This window comes from Cyprinus carpio, chromosome B23 (genome assembly GCF_018340385.1).
Source record: "Cyprinus carpio isolate SPL01 chromosome B23, ASM1834038v1, whole genome shotgun sequence".
Lineage (NCBI taxonomy): Eukaryota > Metazoa > Chordata > Actinopteri > Cypriniformes > Cyprinidae > Cyprinus > Cyprinus carpio.
The window spans coordinates 22,492,874-22,514,742 of record NC_056619.1 but is presented as its reverse complement, the minus strand read 5'-3'; the positions used below and the strand labels follow the sequence as shown (position 1 = coordinate 22,514,742).

The 21,869-nt window shown below is 36.7% G+C and overlaps 1 protein-coding gene across 3 annotated transcripts; it reads right to left on the bottom strand.

The window, feature by feature from the left end:
- Window positions 1-6,032: 6,032 nt before the first annotated feature.
- On the bottom strand, window positions 6,033-16,731 carry znf217 (zinc finger protein 217). 3 transcript variants are annotated; one of them, XM_042751010.1, is made up of 6 exons: window positions 16,657-16,731; window positions 10,808-12,488; window positions 10,313-10,435; window positions 8,836-10,173; window positions 7,779-7,899; window positions 6,033-7,692 (listed from the first exon to the last, which is right to left on the bottom strand). In XM_042751010.1, the coding sequence occupies exons 2-5, from the start codon at window positions 12,114-12,116 to the stop codon at window positions 7,790-7,792; spliced, it is 2,880 nt and encodes a 959-aa protein (XP_042606944.1). In that variant the 5' UTR covers window positions 12,117-12,488; window positions 16,657-16,731; the 3' UTR covers window positions 6,033-7,692; window positions 7,779-7,789. The 3 variants fall into 3 exon arrangements, with proteins under 3 accessions (XP_042606944.1, XP_042606943.1, XP_042606942.1); XM_042751009.1 differs by lacking the exon at window positions 16,657-16,731 and adding an exon at window positions 16,475-16,650; XM_042751008.1 differs by lacking the exon at window positions 16,657-16,731 and adding an exon at window positions 16,479-16,650.
- Window positions 16,732-21,869: the final 5,138 nt, after the last annotated feature.

The following is a 21,869-nucleotide window of genomic DNA, read 5'->3' as shown; positions in this document are numbered from 1 at the left end:
AGACAGACGCCTGGAATAAAGAAACTCGAGAAAGAAGATCCAGTGCTAGGAAGTATATTAGGCAGAACCGTTTAATTGAGTGAATTATATGAGTATCAAATCACTCACTTAATAGCAGTATCACTATTTGGTTTGGGGTTTTTGTATGTAATGCTGACTAAATTTGTCCTAAATAATATTTTGAGTTGAGTTGTGAAATATTATTAAAATTTCAAATAACTGTTTTCTTTTTAAATATATATGGTGAAATGTATTTTATTTCTGTGATGCAAAGCTGAATTTTCAGCAACATTATTCTAGTCTTCAGTGTCACATGATACTTCAGAAATCATTCTAATATGCAGATTTGCTTCTAAATTAGTGTTGCAGCTTTATATATATATATATATATATATATATATTATATATATATATATATATATATAGATATATATATTCTTTATATATTTATCTAAAAATTATTTTTTTTTGTGAAAAAATACATTATCTGATAAATTAAAAAAAGTTCAAAAAGAACAGTTTAAAAAATATATATATATTTTTGACATTATGAATGTCTGAACTGCCACTTTTGATTTTGAATAAAATTATTATTATTATTTTTTTTTGTATCTTTTTAATCTTTTTAACATTTGAATGGCAGTGTATGACATTTCCACAAACATATTAAGCATCAATAATAATAATAATAATAATAATAATAATGTTTCTTGAGCAGCAAATCAGCATATTAAAATGATTTCTGAAGGATCTCGTGAAACTGAAGACCGGAGTAATGATGCTGGAAATTCAGCTTTGATTACAGAAATAAATTACATTTTACAATATATTCACATTGAAAATATATATTTTAAATTGAAATAATATTTGACAATATTACTGTTTTTACTGCATTCATGATCAAATAATTGCAGCCTTGATGAACATTTCTTTAAAAAACAACAAAATTGTAATTATTCCAAACTATATAAACAGCCTATATACACATACACACACATTCCAATATATTTATCCCCTGAGCTCAAGCTTCAGTGTTACTCATGTAAAACACCCACTGATCTGCATCAAAGTCTACAAAAATAAAATCCATACACAGATGAGTGGATGCAACGTTTGCATGAAAGAACATTTTGGATCTGAATTGTGCACTAAGCCGCATGAAACGTGAATATAAGCGTCACACAACACAAAAACAACAGTTAAAACATAAGTGACAGGCTATATACTGATTAAAATACACACTACTAAAGTTGCTATGATTAATCAAAACATTATTCTTAAAATATCAAACCGAAGCAGACAGTCGAACATTTTCATGGTGAACAAATAATTTGCCTGACAGGGGGAAACGGCACTAATGAAATATGTATACCGTCGCCTTACACTACTCGTCTACAGGGAATATCGCCAGCTTTGCTTTTGCCACAAAAGCTCTCACAAATACAATGACAAGCAATAGGGTCACTGCATGCGGCCCCGTGTTGCACATAACTCTAATTAACATCTTAGTGTTGTTCTCCTGCACATTACCTGCTGCACACAGCATTGCGTGGGGCCCGGTGCGCTGCGTGCCAGATCCCTATGTCAGCAAAAGCAACACCTCCTGTGGTGAATAAAGCAGAGCCCGGTGGAAATAAACGTCTCTTCTGTAGGGTGTGACCCAGGGCACAAAGGGGCCCACACCTTCACAGAAAACAAGGCAGGACGAAAACAGGAATTAGCTATTGTGCTGTAACAGCAGGGGATGACGGCGCGAGCTGTAATAGTTGCTCTGCATTGCATTATAAAATGCTAGTTAAGAGAACATTTAAAGGTGCAGCAAGCTTTTTCACTAAAGTTTTGCACATAAATAAACTGCAGTTGTTGTTGTTATAGTAAAAATATGACGTGCACTCTTAGAATAAAGGTACAAGCTTTCACCGGAGCTCTTTGTGCCTTATTCACTCCTAAATGATACATATCAGTACTTTTAAAGTACCTAAAATGAACATATTAGTACTTTTTAAAAGGGTACTATACAGTACTATTTTATATTTGATTTTATGAAGTTTGGAATATGTTTTAAAAGATTTCAGTTTTCCTTTATAATACTTGCTGTAATTGTTTGTCAAATTTACTAGCAATTTCTGACTGAAAATACTGAAACACATTTTTAGCATAACCGAAAATCTTATTAACATTTAAATAATGTATAGCTACTTAAAACTGTATCATAAAATATCTACACCCCCCCACGCACCCCAAATTTAAATTTTTAACATAAATGGGAAGGACTGAGAAACATTAGATTGAACAATCTGCAGGAAATAGTGGAGGAAATGTGATGATTTTAAAATAGTCACAATACAAAACCTCTTAATGAACAGTTTTCATTTTCTTTGTGCAAAGTATAATATCTAAATTTGATTTCCTTCGATTTTGGGGGTAAAATACGACACTTTGAGGATTGGAGCAAGTGGCTATTGGGCTCCTTGCAAATCTTTGGTCGTGTTTGCCTTGAAAAACTGACCTTAGCACCACTAAAGCAACACTAAACTTCCTCAGTACAGCCAATGATTCACAGGAAGCCTGTGTGTGCTTTCCACCTTTCACAAGCAGTAATGAGGCTCGATCCAGACATTTACTGATCGCCGCAGACCAGCAGCATCAAATAAACACAAACAAATGCACTACAGCCCTGACATCAAACCCTTGAGAGGCAGAAAACTGCGCTTCGGATCAGACTTGAGGGATTTAGGCAAAACAGGAAGCGTGTCACGAGCCGAGGTTGTGCTTCCTTCCCCGCTGCCATCCAGATGCTCTCGCTGTCCTCAGTCTGAGGGGCGTGTGAGGGTGATACTAAGCGAAATGCTCATTTTGCGTTTGTGATTATCGAGGCCCATGGGCGATATGCACTAATGTGAGCTAATGCAATAGATTACACAGGAGCTCTGGCCCTGGGGAGCAGACAGCAAGCAGATGTGCTGTAGTCAGAAAGAAAAGGAGGGGGTGAACGACTCTGTTTAATGTGCTGGATACTGTCCTTTGTAATTTGCTGTTGACAGACTTGTGATGGATGTTTTTGTTTGTAATTTGAAAGTTACAGAGTTGTGATCTTTTATTCATACGGCCAAAATGTTGATTGATTTATATAAGGGATTATTGATTCCTTACGTGAAGAGTTCATTGTGTCCTGTCTCAAAATGAAGCAAAAGCACATGGTTTCACATGTTGGTACACACTGCCCTCTAGTGTGCTGCCAGTGAAGTCACATTTTCTGTTCGCTCCACATACTACAATTACTCCAAAACAAACCTAAAGAACAGTTCCAGGCTATATTTCACCTCAAAATCTTGAATATTAATAGTAAAAATAATAGGAACCCTGGCAATATTAAGGTTGTATTTATAACAGTAACACTGTGAATTATTCTTACAATTTAAAATAACTTTTCTATTGTAATATATTTTAAAATGTAATTTATTGCTGTGCTCAAAGCTGAATTTTCAGCATCATTACTCCAGTCTATAGAGTAACATGATCTTTCAGAAATCATTTTAATATGCTGATTTATTATCAATGTTGGAAATGTTTTTTTTTTTTTGAACATGATAATTTATTTCATAAAAAAACAGCATTTATTCAAAATATAAATCTTTTGTAAAAATTCACACTATCGTTCAAAAGTTTCAAGTCAGTGTTTTTATTTTAATTTATTTATTTAGAAGTAACTAGTAAAGTAACATATGTGATCCTAGACCACAAAACCAGCCATAAGGGTCCATTTTTTAAGGCCTTATATTTCTTAAAGCCTTATTCGAGAAAAAAAAAATGCTAATCAAAATTGACAAAATATCTTCATAGAACATTAATTTTGATCCATACAATGTATTGTTGACTATTGCTACAAATATAACTGTGCAACTTATGACTGGCTTTGTGCTCCAGTCACAAATTACTTTTTAATTTACAAGAAAATATCGGAGTTACTTTTTCAAATAAGTAACGCCAGTTACTTTGTTTTATTATTTTTTGATTTAGAGGTATATTTTTGAGTTGTTTTTTGAAATAGGTTTTAAGTGCAGAGGCGTTGTGCGTGCTGTATGAACATGATGCTTACTATAATTCTAGACTAAATGTGTACATGCATTTACTCGAGCAAAAACAGATTCAGTGTTCCTCAAAATGAATAAAAACTGTGAAACGAATATTACACAAACCTGCAATAATTAAATGTCAACACAAAAGTCCTTTATGTATTTAATCCCATTTTTATTACAGTGTCTTTGCTGCTGACCTTCAGTGATCCAATTCAACAATACTAACTTTTATCACTGGCTTACCTACATTAAAATGTATTCAGCAAAATTAAAAATAAATGATTCTTATATTTACAATGTGCAACCAGGGGCCAGTTGCATAAACATAGCCACTATGTTAAGACTGTGACTTAAGAACTAGTTTGAACAAATAGTAATTAACAAAGCGGTAATCAGCCTTACTTTTTGGATTCAATTTAGAACATTCTACCTTCTTGTTACTGTCTTTAAAATGTTATGATTAGCTTAGTCTAGTCTGAAAAGTTTTTTCTTTCAAGACTGGTCATAACTTATGACCTTTCTTAAAGGGAAGGGGGTGGGGGGTTATGACTAACTTTTAAGACTAGTCTAAGCAGTCTATGCAACCGGCCACAGGGTCCCCGTTCTGTCTGGTTCTTGTCCTGAAAAAGTGCTTTTGATCCCAGAAAACTGACTCACAGAGACCCAGCTGTAAAATATGTCCAAGTAACACTGTAGGTCTAAGAAAAATATCCCATTTACTGAAAGCAGAACAAAAAGGAGTTGAATTTGAATACTTGCATGCAATGCCAAACCATTTGAAATAATATAGTATACTTTTTTTGCATTATAAATGATATATAATATGGATATATGTGACCCTGGACAACAAAACCAGTCTTACGTGTCAATTTTTCAAAATTAAGATTTATACATCATCTGACAGCTGAATAAATAAGTTTTCCAATGATGTATGGTTTATTGGGATCAGATAATATTTGGCCGAGATACAACTATTTGAAAATTTGGAATCTGAGGGTGCAAAAAAATCTAAATATTGAGAATATCGCCTTTGAAGTTGTCCAAATGAATTCTAAATACATATTACTAATCAAAAAATACATTTTGATATATTTACGGTAGGAAATTTACAAAATATCTTCATGGAACATGATCTTTACTTAATATCCTAATGATTTTTGGTATAAAAGAAAAATTGATAATTTTGACCCATACAATGTTTTTTTTTGGCTATTGCTATAAATATACCCCAGCCACTTAAGACTGGTTTTGTGCTCCAGGGTCACATATAGATGATTATTTATGGAAAATTCTAATAAATAAAAATATATCTAATTATGTGTGTGTATGTGTGTGTGTGTAATACTTTACAACAAGACTCCCTTTGTTAACTACATTAGTTAACATGAACAGCCTTTATCAAACTTAATCTCAACATTTACTAATACATTATTAATCAAAAGTTAATGCACTGTAACTAACAAAAATAAAACATTTTATTAACTAACACTTATAAAGAAAAAAAAAAACTGCCTCAAAAAAAATGTATAGCTCATTATTACTTGATGCTAGTTACCACATTACACAGTGTTAACAAATGAGATCCTATTGTAAAGTATTTCCATTTTTTTTTCACCTGGGGGTGAAATATGATCAAATATTTCTTTGTAAAATTTACCAAATGAGCAAATACTCTTTCTAAAGGTCAAGAGGGGTGAACATCTAAACATCATGAAAGCTACACACAAATAGATGATCATAAAAAGGTTAATTGGTCTCAGTCTTCATTAGAACATCATAAAAAAAAGACTATTTCAATAGCAGTTTGTCTATACTATACAGTGTGCCTAACTAAGAGCGCAGATTTTAAGCATATGACATACAAGTTTATGATATAATAAAGATCCACAATCAAAATCAAAAAACAAAATACTCACCTTCCGCAGATGAAAATGAAAAACAGACAACCTGACATTTCTTCCAGTTTGCACAACTGCTTTATTCTGCCTCTAGAGAGGGCCTGAGCCCTTTAATACACCTGGCTTAATAACAAGGTGGGTTACAAGATTGGAAATCCAAATTAGACATTCTGTTAAAGAGCGAAAACAACAGCATCATTCATGAAACACTGGACAAGAAGAGCAGGGGGAAAGCATCCTGGCTTCACCATTTTTGCACAACCTGACCACAAAAGAAGGAACTCTAAAGGGAAAAAGTCATTAGTGAAAGTGCAAAAGAAAAAAATTTAAAAATGCAAACAGATACACCCTAGAGAGCAAAACTACAAACAAATGTACACATGGTGGCCACTACATCCTAAACCAAACTATCTACAAAAACCCAATTCAGTGTGTTTAAGAGTCGAAATACTGAGCGGGAGCGAGGACAAAAACCAGATCGAACCTGCGTTTAGCATGAAGCAGCATTGGTTTCTGACCAAAGTCGAATAGAGATCCATTATCACTCAGCCTAACTGATCTATGACTCACAAGGAAACTAAATAAGGGGCGATTCATCATTGTGGTGTGAAGCAAACGAAAAAAACATAACGCTTCAAGTTTATCATCAATGAAAATCGATGCATTTGCCTCAGCTCATGAAAGCCCCTTATACATTACAAAATAAGTTAACTCTCCAAACATCTTCAGAGTTAGTATACTGAACGCACACAGTACCAGAAACCACGACGAGCTTTAGCCACCATTCCACATACAAATTAATAAAGCAACACACTCGCCTGAAAATAAATATACACTTGATTATTAAGAAAAAGAAAAAGACAATAACAAAAAAATTCTGGTGTTTGAAAACGTAACAATCACATCAAAAATGCTCACTACATATTTGGCGGAAACTGCTCAGCAGTGGATGCGCAAAAATCACAGTTATGTTTCTCATCAGTCCTGAGGATCCCGTTGAATGTCTTTGTCACAGTGAAAGAGGTTCCACGCAGTCCCTGCATTTACTTAACTTGACTTTTAAATGTACCTACACAACAGTACACAGTACGTCACCATTGCTTCAGAAGTCTCGCATCTGAGACAGTAACAGCAGCTAGATTTTGTACAAATGAGAAGGTTTCTAATTCGGAAATGATCCCGTTCTGTGCATAGCATAAAGCTGACCTGCAAAAGAGATGTTAAACATTAACAATACAGACACGATTAGAGGAAAGCAAAAAACAGTGCCCCTCTTTGTTTATTTGGTCAGTGCCATCCACTCGTGTATTTAGGCTTTTAATAAAAAGTAATGGAAGCACTTGTTGGGCTTGTGGTTTGATTATTAGTATTGAGGCCATCATCATAAACCACCGACCCACAACAGATTCACAAGTCAACTGTCATGCACGGAGTGCGTCTGACATTCAGCTTTGTGTTAAGTGCACCGCAGATGAATCTATTGCCATAATGGAATGCAAATTGAATCAAAACAACACTGTTCAAGGCTGCAGTCCAAGTTCGTTCTGCCTTGCAGCCAAGGCTAGAGCAGAGCCTGAGGCCCGTATCCAAACAGTACATCCTTTCAACACGTCAAACCCTTCAGCGGTAGTGTCTGAAGAACAGTGAGCGACATCAAATCAGTTCAACTTTCCTCCCAACCGAGGACCCCACCGTTTTATTGGTGTATTTTAAAGCTGCGGAGGAGAAACAGCGCGATTAGATTGATAAACCACAATGCAATACCTGTGAAATGAGAGCGAGGACATTTGAAGACATTTACCCTGGATAGGTCTAAGAGCTCTTATCTGAAGGTCCACAGCGTTCATTACTCAGAGGGCTGGTTTGGATTCTCCTCTGAGTCATACTAGTTGAGTAATGAGGGAAGATCAAGGACCTGCTCCCTAAAGAGAGGAGCATACGGGGTAGTATTCAGTTATGATCCCAGGACGACATCTCACTAAACAACTGCCAAGACCATTTAAGAGGCCATGGTGAAGTCTTAAAACTTCACATAATTCTTGAAAGCTGCTGCCTGCATTTTTGTAAAGGAAAAATTCTTGAAATGTTTTTTTAACAGAAACAAAGATATACACACGCAATTTGCATTTTTTTTGTTTGCAATTATAAATAAATGTGTTTTTTTTGTTTGCAATTATAAATAATTGTGCTTAACTATGAAGTAAAAAGAAATACTGAAAAAATATATACATACTTAACTATGTATGTGTGTGTATGACCCTGGAGCACAAAACCAGTCTTAAGTCGCTGGGGTATATTTGTAGCAATAGAAAAAAAAAAAAAACATTGTATGGGTCAAAATTATAAATTTTTCTTTTATGCCAAAAATCATTAGGATATTAAGTAAAGATCATGTTCCATTAAGATATTTTGTAAATTTCCTACCGTTAATATATCAAAACTTAATATTTGATTAGTAATATGCATTGCTGAGAATTCCTTTGGAAAACTTTAAAGGTGATTTTCTCAGTATTTAGATTTTTTTTCCAGATTTCAAATAGTTGTATCTTGGCCAAATATCGTCCGATCCTAATAAACCATACATCAATGGAAAGTTTATTTATTCAGCTTTCAGATGATATATAAAATCGCAATTTCACATTTATAGAGTGAGAGAAAATATTTTTTAATAAGAGGACTGAAACACAGTTTGTGAGATTTGCCTATATATGCCAGTTCACCAGTATAGTATTATATTTTGAAAACAAATAGACATAAGACAACTAAATAAAAAATTCTTTATGTTTATCTTGAAGTATGTAAAAGCTATTTCTTTTACCCAGTGACCAATTGCTGACAAACATGTTGTAAATACTCACCGGTGACAGGTGAGGCCATGACAGCATGGCTGGAGCCTGCAGCAGCGGGGTGATAGAGCGAGGGCAGGTTGTTGGGCGTGTAGTTGTGGAGCAGGTTGATGACATTCCAGTCGGCCTGCATGCTGTTGGGAGACGGAGTGGGAGTCACCTTAACCGAAGCCAAGGGTGAGTTTGCCTGCAACGAGGTTTTTGCATTTCTGCTGGAGGGCACGATTCGGTTGAAATCCTCTCCAAGCCGTCCAGACGCAGTATGTAGAGGCTCAAAGGACTTGTGTCTCTTGCTAGAGGGTTCGCCGACGTCTGTTTGTGTCAAGTTTCGGAAACGGTCCGAAAGGCAAAGTCTAGCTGGATCTGTGGGCCAAACCATTCCATTTTTGCCCATGCTTGCCCTCTGATTCATCTCGTGATCCAGGCCAGGCCTCTGCTTGGACAACTCTCGATCGATTACCAATGGCACATTTAATTTTCTGCTAGATTCGTGCTCGGAGATTCTAGAAAGCGAGCTGGTTGCATCCGATTCCTTGCCCCGTTGGCCCTCCTGGTGCTGATCTCTCCAGCGCTCCTTCGCAGGGGAAATCCTAGACATCTGAGGCTGTTTCGGAAGCTTTTCCCCAAGTTTTTCCGGTTGCCGCAATGGGGATTTGGTCCGACGGGGATGCTTCCTGTTGATGTGGGGCAAAGGAGTGACGTCTTTGCCTTCAAGAGCCGGCGGGCAACCAGTGTACCGTTTCAGTTTCTGAGGTCCCCTGTATCCATTCTTCTTGACATCCAACTTCTCCTTGTGGATGAGCTTTTTATGCATCAAGAGAACCTCAGGGTAAAGGGTTTCATAGGAGCAAGAGGTACATGTGTTAGCTGGTAACAGGCTTCTGGGTACTGAGGTAGCAGATACAGGAAGTGGCACTTTGAGAGACAAATTCAAAGGTACTTCGGTAGCCTCCTTCTCCATCTTCGGGTTTACCGATAACGGGTGTTTTTTGTTGACCTCATCCACAGGGGTGTAAGGAGCTGTGACGGGAGAACTAACATACTCTGGCTTGACTTGAATGGAAGGACCTGTGCTGTTAATAATGGCTTTGTTCATGCCTGTTTCATGTTTAACACTGGCAGGCAGAGGTTTAGGAGCAAGCCATTGTTTGGCTGGTTTTAAGGCTTTTTTGTCATCTACATTCTTGGGATGTTCAATGGCCTTGATGATATTTCTTGCAGATGGTGTTGCAGGAATGTTCGGGATTTCTGTGAAAGGTTTGTCCTTGTGACGTCTGTCTAGATGATACCGCAAAGATGTTTTCTGTGCTGCGGCGTAGTCACAGTATTCACATTTATATGGTTTTTCACCTGTAAAATGAGAAGAGAGACGTCAATGTTTATATAAGACAAAGAAAAAAGGGCAAACTACATTCATCCTGGAATACAAGCCATTAGGGTCAGAAAGCAAGGCAAAATTAAACCCAATACAATACAACAAAGAACTAACCAGTATGTGTCCTGAGATGAATATTGAGGTAATAGTTTGAGCGGAAAGTCTTGCCACAGTAACCACATTTTCTTGGAGCGAGAATTTTCAGCTTCATTTTTCCTGATCCTTCCTCATTTTTTTCTGTAGGAAAAGTGACATTTTTAGTTTTTTACCCTTAAATGACATATGGAATTCCAGAATAGAAATGAAAAACTGCAAGCTGCAGTACAGAATGTCCTCAAGTCAAATATGCATGAGTTTTCTTTGACCAGCAGAGGGAGCCCTAAGGTCTGCACCTAAGTTCTGCAATTGCACCCTTGAGACAGAAGTAGCTTCTTCTGTAGTAAAGAGTGTGCATTTCTGGGTAATTCTGCTGTACATTATTCAAAAAGATGATGACAATCTTGAGCACTCTGTGTATGAACTTCTGACAGATGACGGTAAGTTGATTTACCGAGCAATTAAGAACTAATAAAAAAATTAAAACAATACCAAGCACTTGGGTAATAATACCTGGATTAAAGGCGTCAACTGGCACTCCCTCTTCGGAGCCATCCTCTGAGTACTCCTCTGCTCGGTCAAGAGATGAACTACTACAAGAGCCTACGCTTTGGGCCCTCCCATCTACAGGCATGGTGGGACTCTCTGCTCCTCCTCGTTCCTTCTTGTGGATTCTAGAATGGAGGACCAGCTGATGGTACGTCCTGAAGATCTTGCCGCACTCTTCGCAGTTTGTTGGCTTGTCTTTTCGAATTAGACCCTTTTGCTCAGGTGATGGGGAAGGAGTCTCGCTAGGCTTGAGTTCACTTCGTAGGCCTCGCCTTGGTTTATCTCCACTGTTAGAATCCCAAATAGCCCCCAGTTCCTCTTTTTCAGAACCAGAGTCCTCGTTGTCAGAGTTGGAGTCGGCATTGAGCTCCTTGGCCAAGTTCGGACCTGCTGCGATCTTGCCCCTGGTGGCCAATTGCCAAGCCTGGTAGGTGTTGAAAGGATCAAGTTGGGATATCCAGCGTCCAGATGGATGACTCTGTTCAGCTTCTTCTCTTGCACCCGAAGGATGCAACTGTAGGGTCTGCAAAAATGCCTTCTGAGATACAGGAACCTCCTCAGCAGGTTGGCTGACGGAGGAGACGTTCTCATCCACTTCCAGTTCACGATTGTGGACCTTGCTGTGCTCAGCCAGAACTTCCTTGTTCAGGAAAAAGAAGCCACATACCATGCACATTTTGTACGACATGTCCACAGGTGATGGGGGTTGGTCTTGGATGACGTCATTAACGGTGGCAGGGATCTCCAGGTCCTGGTTTTTGTTTTTAGCCTTTCCACCATGGGTTCTCATGTGGTTCTTTAGGAACCACGGCTCTTTGAAACGACGTCCACAGAGGCCACAGCAGTACGTGAAAGAGTCCTTGTGTTTCCGCATGTGCGTTTCCAGCTCGGTCGCATCTGCAACGGCCTGGCCGCACACAGCACAACAGAGCTCCTCATTCTTTTCCACAGCTTGGCAGGTCTTAGAACGAGCCCTTTCGCTGGGAGTTAAGAATTCCGCTTCCACACGCAACACTGCGGGAGCGTGGAATGTTGTGGGATGCTGGGAAAGAAGGTGTGGTCCCAGGTCTTCCTGATGCAGGAAAGTCTCCTCGCAAAACATGCAGTCTAGAGGTAGGCTACTTTCTGCCAGAGTGTCTAGTTTTTCCACCACATTGGTGTGGGGTGTCATGCTAGATCCAGTACCAGGCATGCTTGCACTGCTGTGGCTGAGTATGTCATGACCTAGTCCATCAGGACTTTCCACATATGGGAACAATGGGTGGGTAGGCATGTCAGCAGGAATTTACTTGGGTATTTCTTTCTTATTTAGTTTCAATTGAAAGCTTGTATGAAACAATATGTTGAATGTTATGAGACATGTGAAAAGAGTCATTTATTTGAAATACTCATTAAAGGACATCATGCATTAGATTACACAATACCAAATAACTCTTAACACTTCCATGGAACTTGCCCAATTTTCCAAACAGGATTTTTACATTTCAGCACAGCACGTATGCTAAGAGTTTCAGTAAACCAGTATGATCCATCCTGTACAAGAGAAGCAGTCGAGGCTTGCCAGTCACTGCCAGGTAATGGGGCATAAACTTGATCAGTTGATTTCTTGTGATTCACACAGAGGAATTGTCCTGACAGGCAAAACCTGAAATGAAAAAAAAAAAAAAGACAAAGTCAGGTGTGGCCAGTTCTATGGAATGTAATCAACTCAGGACTACGCTTACAAATACAGATGATTAAATTAATGGGGGAGAGAAAACAAGTGCTCGTCTCTTCTGTACTGTTACTTAAGATGAAACATGATCTGTCACATGGATCGTTAAAAAAAGATTAGTATCCACACAGGGCTGCAAGTCTGATGTTTTGCTTAAGTTTCTTAAGTAAACTGGAGACAAAAGAAAAGTTGTTTTACGTACACTGCAGCAGTTGCAGCAAATGTATCTTATCAAAAGTGGATTAAATACAGAGCAAGCGATAATCTAAGCTCATTTCTAAAACAAAAACAAGCATTTGATATTTTTTTGTTATTGCAGCCATCATTTTAATTTAGAATATATATAATTATTTAAGATAACAGACTGGGTAAAACACAATAGTAACCTTGTGGTTAAAGATCTGGGCTAACATCCAAAGGCTGTGACCCCACCCCAAAGTATCTAATTGGGAATAAACCAGCAGCTAAAGGCTTATAGACCTGTTTGGAGTAGACATCACAGTTATGTCAGTTGCAGCTGCGTGCGCATTGTGGAGGCAGAAAAACACTAGGAACAAGTGGAGGGAAACAAGTAAAATCCATGGAATAAGAGAAAAAATGTATTGTTGTGCCTTTGGATGTCAGAATGGGAATGCAAATAATTGTTTTATAACATCTTGTCGTCAAAGACGCTATTTGAAGCTCAACGCAGACATTTAGATGGACAGACTATGGATGAAATCTGCTATGATTACCATACTTTTAAAACATAAATTTGATTTAAACAATACATCTATACAACATTAACATAAGGGACATATTGTATTAACCATACAGTTAAAGCATGAAATACTATTTAAACATTTTACATAACCTATTTAATCTCACAATTCTGACTGTTTTCTCACAAATGCAAGTTTATACCTCCTAGTTCAAACTTTATAACTCGATTTAACTCAACAATCGTGAGTATGTCAATTCTGCTGAAAAAAAAATACAGAAGTGTGGGACTATAAACTCATGATTCTGAGCCGAGGGGAAAAGAGAGAATGACGAGTTGATTTTTCTTACCAGAATAGTGAGGTACAATCTCGGAATTGCGAGGCAAAAAAGTCAGAATTTTGAAATATTAATTCAAAATTACCTTTTTTTTTTCATGTCATTTTCTGACACAAGAGAGGCTCCGCCCACAACAAACATCACTGTTTGCAAACTCTGAAAATGGTCTATTGAGAGTACGTTGTTAGTGTACAATAATTGTGCCCTTGAGAAAAGTTATTCCACTGAGAATGTTGCTGCACCATGACCAAGACATGTTTTAATAAGATTTAAGGTTAAAAGATATATACCTAAGACTGTATAAGGGATGCTATAACTTGTAAGTTTTATATGCTGCAACAAATGTCCACTTTTTTTTTTATTCCTCACAATTTTTAGTCAACTCTTTTATTTCACTAGTTCATATTAATGGTCCAGCAGAGTGACAAATCAACATGTAGTAATCTCAATTAATAAGAGGACATAAAAAAACTGCATAAACGCATTATAATAATAATAATATATTATTAAAAAAAATAAAAATAAGCAGCCATTTGATCATTGTCTGAGTTCTAATAAATTACACATAGATCTGACGTCAACTGTTCTGTATTTGGTACATTTACACAAGTAGGGAAAACCCAATTAAAGGTCTTTTAGAAAATTTTCCGGGACAAAACTGACGAAATGCCATTCTTTAGATGCATTACTGTGAGGCAACAGGAAGTCAGAGGTGTATGCCTATCTACAGCGGTGTCCTTCACAATATCTGTGAAACCTCACTCATGAGGTCTAAGGTGGAGTCGCATTGTTCTGCAAGCCTTTTTTTCCATGCTGAAACAAGCCAATAAATATTAAGAACCACATTTATCTTCATCTTAGGATATTATATAACACCCAAGATGAACATACGACGCTCTTATTCAAGCCTAAATGCGAAGTTTCAGGCATCTTGCCAATCAGTTCTAAACTGCACACACACACACACAAGTGCTTATTTTACAACACAAAGCAATGCCTTAAATACAAAAGATAGAAAGAATCAATCATGAAATGTCAACAAACTCCTGCTATTCCCTACAGTCACACAACTAGTTAAACTCACTTTTAGGGAAATGCAACACAAAAATAGGCTTCGCTAATGTAAGGCACCAAAAAAGAGAAACAGAGGCTGAAGATGAAAAAAAGAGAAACAGAGGCTGAAAAGGAAGCTTTAACACATCAGTTATCTACCGAATAACCACTGTTAAAAAAAAAGAAAAAAAAAAACAAGTGAAAAAGAAACAAAACAATCTGTGAATTATTTTACATTATGCAGACACTGCCGTGCTGATTTCAACAATTTTGCTTCTCAGAGTCCTTTAGATAGCAATCACAAAGTAATCCTGAGCAGATCCATTTACATTCAAATGCAGAAAAGTTGTATTTAGATAACCTAAATAGCGCAAAATGATCAAGCTAATGGCCCCACCTATGCTTGAGTCATTATAATAGCCTAAAACACGGTTAGTTGACATGCTGAAGAAGAAACAGCTAGAGACCAGCTGCTGTTTGTCTTACTCTTTTGTTTGGGCTTTGCCATGCAACCTGTTCATAAGAATAGCATGTTTGTTGGCCCCCAAACCATCCAAATCTATCAAAAGAAGTTCTTAAAAAGACACAGTGTCAGTCACACTTGTAGTAATTGTCTTATAGAACAATAAACGGTGTGGATGGCTCATGCAAATAAGTAAAAAAATGGTTATTATAACTTAAAAAATAACAGTATGCGAGAAAAAAAAAAAAAAAAAACACATATGCATAAAGTCTATATTATATATGATGTGTCTATAATACACACACATGCATATATACATGCATGCATACACATATGTACATATTTGGTGTGTAAAACAGGGTATTCAAACAATACTACTTCTGGGCACAGCTGACGTCAAGCACAAGTGGAGAGATGTGGCGATGGCAGCTAATTAAAACGACGGTTACTGACGTAATAATGCAACGTTTAAAAAAGCATCGGTTTTAAAAAAACACAATAGACGCTATAGAAACGACGCGCCTTAGAAACAAAATCATGGTTTATATAGATAATAACGCCTCGTGTGTGGAAGCGTGTCTTTAATGCGGCTGTAATTTCCTGACACGTGATCATTCTGACTTGATCAGCAGCTTTAGTAGTTATTTTACTACACACCTCTCCAGTATACCTGCATGTCCTATTTTGATTTTATTTTTTCTTCTTCTAATTCTTCTTTCTTTTTGGAATGCGATACAAAACTCCTCCCTAACTACAGTCAAGTTGTTTTTTACTACAGAACAATGAGATCACTATATGCTGAAGCAGAAGTTAAATAACTTGAATAAATAACTCATGTTAAAACCATCAATATAGTTGGATGAAAGAAACAATAAAAACAAAACGGAATAGACATAACCAAAAAGAATAGAATAAAATCATTATTATTATGACCAACCAGACCAGACTTACACAAAAGTTCCTCCTTCTTTTGTAGCTATTGGAATAACTTGTTTTGCAATGACTGCATCACAAGCTATTATTGTTTGAAATAACAGGGCTGATATATACATATATAAAAAACAACTTTATGACTTTGTTTTGGGGGAGGTTGTTTTCTATTCTTTCCCCTTTCAAGTTAAGGAAGAACACCAAAAGGTCTCAATGCAGTTCCTCCATAACAAAAAGAGACACCAACTTTATCACCCTCTTCTATTTCGTTTCATATAACAGAGTTTCGGTGTTAAACTAAAGCGAATGTCCCAGTTCGTTAACTTTGGTGAGGTTAGATCAACCTGTGCTCGTGCTGATAATAGAAATTTGGCTAACGACACGCTAGCGATGAGTGATATTGAAAATAAGGAACTCACCCTCCATAACGTACCTACCATTATGTTCAGACTTCGTCAGGTATTCTTACTGTGTGCCAACAATCGCTATAGTAACTAATAATATCTGTGGGGTGTTAGTTTGGTAGCTTCTTTCTTTCTGGAAATCTGATTAGCTGAGTTAGCCAATTGTTAGCAGGACGAAATGCCTTGCTTTCAATGTTTGCAAATCACTCACTATGCAGCTGTTGCGTTCGGAGAGAGAGAGAGGGCGCGCTCCCGTGGATGTCCGATTCGTTCACACACAGTTGAGTCGGATCTTTGCAAACGAATCATTTGAACTGGTTCACGAAACCGGATAATCAAAAACGTTTTTATTTTATTTATTTTATTTGTTTTATTAAACAGCATGTTACATACATATAAGTACATACAGAGACAAAACAAAGCAAATAAAAAGAAAAAAGACAGATAAAAAAGTACATGCAACCAGCCAGGGCAAACAACAACAAACTAGCACATCTACGTCTTAAGAAAAAACAAAGGATGAATAAAGAAATACAGTTTTCATTGCTTTCGGATGAACATAATTTTGGATAGTTTTCATATAGGCCTACTTAAGTTTCCATATACTAAGTCAACTCTGAATAAAGAAAAAATAGGTTTGGAGCCAGCAAATTTTTGTTAGTGTATATCAAATTTGGCTAAAAGGAAGGAGAATCAAAAACACAGCCCATAGTGTGATTATCAAATGAATCACTCTGAGTCGATTTAGTGAATCAAATACATAAAGCGCCACCGGCGTAATTTGATTCCCATGAACAAGTGACTCGTGATCCCGTTCCTTTTTAGTGAATCAAAACACTTATGAATCAATCCCAACGGTTACTCATCTCAAGTATTAATTTTGTTACTTTGCTCGACTCGTAATGAACAAAAACTTTAATAAAAACACCAATATCAAAATAGCAAAAGTGTTTAAAATAAAATGCACTGGAAGTAGGCTATGTTTATAACAGTTGTATCGAATTTGGGTTTGTTAAAACAGACAAACGTTACCCTGGAGGAGTTGTGAAATATGATTGCAGAAGTATTAAATGTATATTATACAGTTAGGGTCTGAATGAATTGTTTATATTGAGCTGAATCGTGGCTGAACCAAACTGTTCTGGTAAACATTAAAGTAAATAAAAACGTATTAAACAAAAATGTGGCTATATTGAAATCGTCAAGAGCATGCAGTACGCCACGCTGCCTCGGACATCGGAGGACCACGTGGTGACGCAATAACGTCCTCACGCAAAAGAATCGCTGAATTGCTTCGAAGAACTGTTCAAAAGAACCGTTCACGCGACCCGCTTCGTTCTATGGAGCTTCGCGACTCGCGCACCTCTGATCACATGACCCTCTCAACTATTCTTCATCTAGATTGTTACAGTGGAATTGTGGTTTAAGGTTGTTGCTTATTATGATCTGGGGTATGAGAGTTATGCACAGCCTCTGACGTGAGGATAACTTCCGTAAGTAGTAATGAAAAGGAAGTTAATACTAAGTATTTTAGTAGTCATGGGCCCGCATTGTAAACAAATGTCCCTTCATAAACCACGACCTGCAGCTGGTACCCGTATGTATCCATGCGAAATGAAGAATAGTGTAAATATGTTTGCAAAAAAAAGTTACAAAACACACGTTTTATAAAATATCTTCTTTATTTTATATTCAAACCACGACAGAACTACCAATAGTTCAGAGTTCACATTAGTTAATAGGTGTTTTCAGCTTAAACTAAGGATAATGTGTATTTTTAGAAAATAAACTCTCTTAAAACACACTTTCACACTAGATTATGTAGTAGCCTAAATGTTTAAAAGTTATTAACATTTCCACCACATCAAAATGTATTAGCTATGTAAAATACTACTCTGTGGTGGAAATTACATTTTAAACAATTTTTGAATGAAATTATGAACTCTGTTTTGGTAAGGTAGTATTTTATTAATTCTAAAACGCTCTGTTAGCCTAAATATACTTCTAATTTGACTGGATATCATGCACAACAAAATACATCACTTTTATCCTGCAGCCTTTTGTACCAAATGATGTCAAACATGTAACCTATTTATTAAAGTTCATATATGTAGCCCCATCTCATGATGGCATCTTCCTAAAAACTTGTATTTAAAGTTTTTGCATTTAGCTGTTTCTGTGCAGAATAGAAGTGGACAAAGTTGCTTTCTCTCCTCCCTTAACCTTTCCAGTCATTATGTCTTCTGCAAACACAGATAAGCATTGAATCGTCGGTATTCTGAAACTGCATGAAACTGCAGGAAATTTGGCTGTTATTTGAGAGAGCAGATACCTATCACGTCCCCTAAACTGCTTCCCTCAACAAACACAAACACACACACACTCTTCATGTAGGGTGGGGGGAGGGGAAGAGACACACACAAGAAAACACATGAATGTAAAGACCATAGAACAGGCTTTGTTACTGTTACTTTAATAGTTAAAATCCAGAATTATAAAGCATGCTTAAAACTGAAGATCTCATTATTCAAGCAAACGTGGAAGAAAAGCACCATTATTCATCTGTATTCAAATAAGCAAGTAAAACTTGTGGGTTGCATGAACTTTGACATATAAAGGTTTTCTAGAACAATCATACAAGGAAATGACATTTATAGTTGTGTTCTAAACATAATAATTGTTATGACTCTTAATGCTTCATGCTAATACGGCATGCATTTGTAGTGACACAGAGACCATGTTGATTGTAACTGAAACAGGAGAGTAGTCGGGATGTAATGCTACTTCAGAAGTGAGAAGTACTTTAAACACCCTCAGGCGTAAAGCACACAACTGTTAAGTTGTGCAATCATCCAGCTGGGGAAACTTTGTTATTGAAATTACTCAAATACAAAGACCTACACAAGTCAGCTTCACGCGTTTGCCATAGCCTTTGTGTTGCCATAAAAAAATCTGACCTTCAAGACTTGAAAGGTGCTTTCAACTTAAGGCAATGCAGCAACTTCTATACAGATTCTGTACATTTAATATGGAAGGCTGGACGTCCTTCTGCGCCAGTTCAACTCTTCTTGTCTTTAAGTTCGATATTATGCATGTGAATGAAGCATCAGCGATCCCCATCCACAACATTTCCACACCCAACCCTCATGGAAAGGAAGATGCAGCTCTTGGGAATCTCCCTAAGGCCCTTTGCTTTTGCATTATTCTTGTGTGACGATTTAAATGCCATGCTATTTTATTATTTTGCCCACAGAACTAAAAGAGAGCCTCATTGGTTTGATGTTTCAAGAAAGGAAACATTGTGATATGTTATGCAGTATACGTATATATGCAATTTTGCTCATTATAATGAGCCATTGATTATACAAACCTTCTTAGTGTCATAAAGGATTTCTTTGGCAGGAACTATTAATTTCAGTTTCCAAAGTCAAACCTCCCATTCTTTTGTAGCTACAGTAAATCCATTGAAGAGTGTCCAGGCAGTGCTGTGTTGTGTGCTTCCCATTCATCTGTGCTCTGAATGCTGGCTTACAGACGGATGCGCTATCGCAATCATTTCTCTGAGAGAGAGGCTCTCAGTTGCGGCTCACAGCTGTCAGCAGGCCACACAGTCAACAAATCCACATCAGTCTCTGTTCACAGCAATAACTGCCCAAAGACCTCAAGGAGCGCTTTTTGATGCAAAGTTAAGTATACACTAAATGATGTCATTCCAAGAAGGGGCGTAGACTGTTGGGGGGATAAGATGGATATAAAACCCCCCACCCCCCCAGTGTTCGAATCATGTCAAAGCTCTTGGGGGGGTCCCCCCAACCAGTCCCTAATTCTAAGATAAACGATTATTTTATGATGATCAGTGAATGATCGCGCGAATCACTGTATACTCTAAGCGTGTTCACCAGCGTGCTCGAGAAGTGTGATAAGATTTGCGTGAGCTATTCCTATCGTGAAGCTGATGGTCAAATATGTGATCTATTTGAATTATTTAGAGAAACAGCCACTTGCTATGAAGAAAGTCAAACAGTATCTAAAAAAGCATATAAAACAAAAAGGTTGATGAAAAGAGGAGAAAAGGGTCTTGAACCAACAGTAACATATATTAAAAATCTTTAAACTACTCATGACCACCTTTACTAGAATTTATCATGTTTTATTGTAGGCTTATTTATTGTGTAAAATTTAGTTCGAACTTGTTTATATTAAATAATCTGTGAAGGGAATAGATTTTTTCCTATAGATTTTTTTACAATTGTGGCATGTTGTAGCTATTGGTTTTAAATGTGCAGACGGTTGTTTCTTCATAACAAATGTTATATTAATTAATTAAAAAAAGTAATTATTGGCCTGGTAATGATTAAAAGGATAGTCTTATATTATAACAAATGCTACAGTTAAGAACTATGGTACATGGCCTTCAGATAGGCCAATTCCAAAGGATAGCATATCATTCAGAGCCCGATGAACTGTTAAGGAGTAAAAAATAAACAATATCAATATAAGAAAATATTAAGATTGACTAAGTGCCTCATATATATGCCATTTATAGTGGATCAAATACCTTTTAACAAAGTTTTCCTATAGTATTTAAAATCTGTAAATTATGTCCATAATACTGCCTATACTCTGTATATTTATTGTACATTTTGTAACATATTGTCGACCTTGTATATTCTGTACTTACTGCTTATTGCACTTCAGGTCAGATGCTAACTGCATTTAGTTGCCTTGTACCTTACATGTGCAATGACAATAAAGTTGAATCTAATCTAATCTACTCTAAAAAACCTAAAACCAAAATGCATTCTTATCTTAGGCCAACTTTGTTGAACTTTTTTGACCCACCTCAAATGTTGACTTTATATATTGACTATATATATATATGTAAACAAGTAATTGTTAACTATGATGTTACCTTATTATTGCACCAACTTTGCATATAGATGATATAGCACAAAAGACCATTTTCACACTATTACGAAGAGTCAGCCTTGTCTGGGTTTATTTTGGCGATAATGACTGACTCATATACAATGATTCACATTATCTCAGCATTGTGTCATATTGGTCATATAGACTGTGAGGGAGAGATATTAACAAGAGATGTCATCTCTTTTTCTATAACATACCTTCAAAATTAACTGTCAACATGTTCAACAAGCATAAATATTGACATAAAGATAACATTTCAGTCCACTGCTGCTACCTTAATATAATTAATCATTAATGAAAATTAATCATTTTTATGACTTAAATAACTGTATTCATCTGTTTAAGTTTGTAAAGCGGAGATATTAATAGCACCTGGGTTATTCTTGCTGCATCCTGAGTGTGTCACACACACCAGTGTCGAATGTTAATCAAAGGCATGTGACTCAGAGGCCTCCCGCTCACTTCCTATTGTTCTGACATCACAAAGGCTTGGGG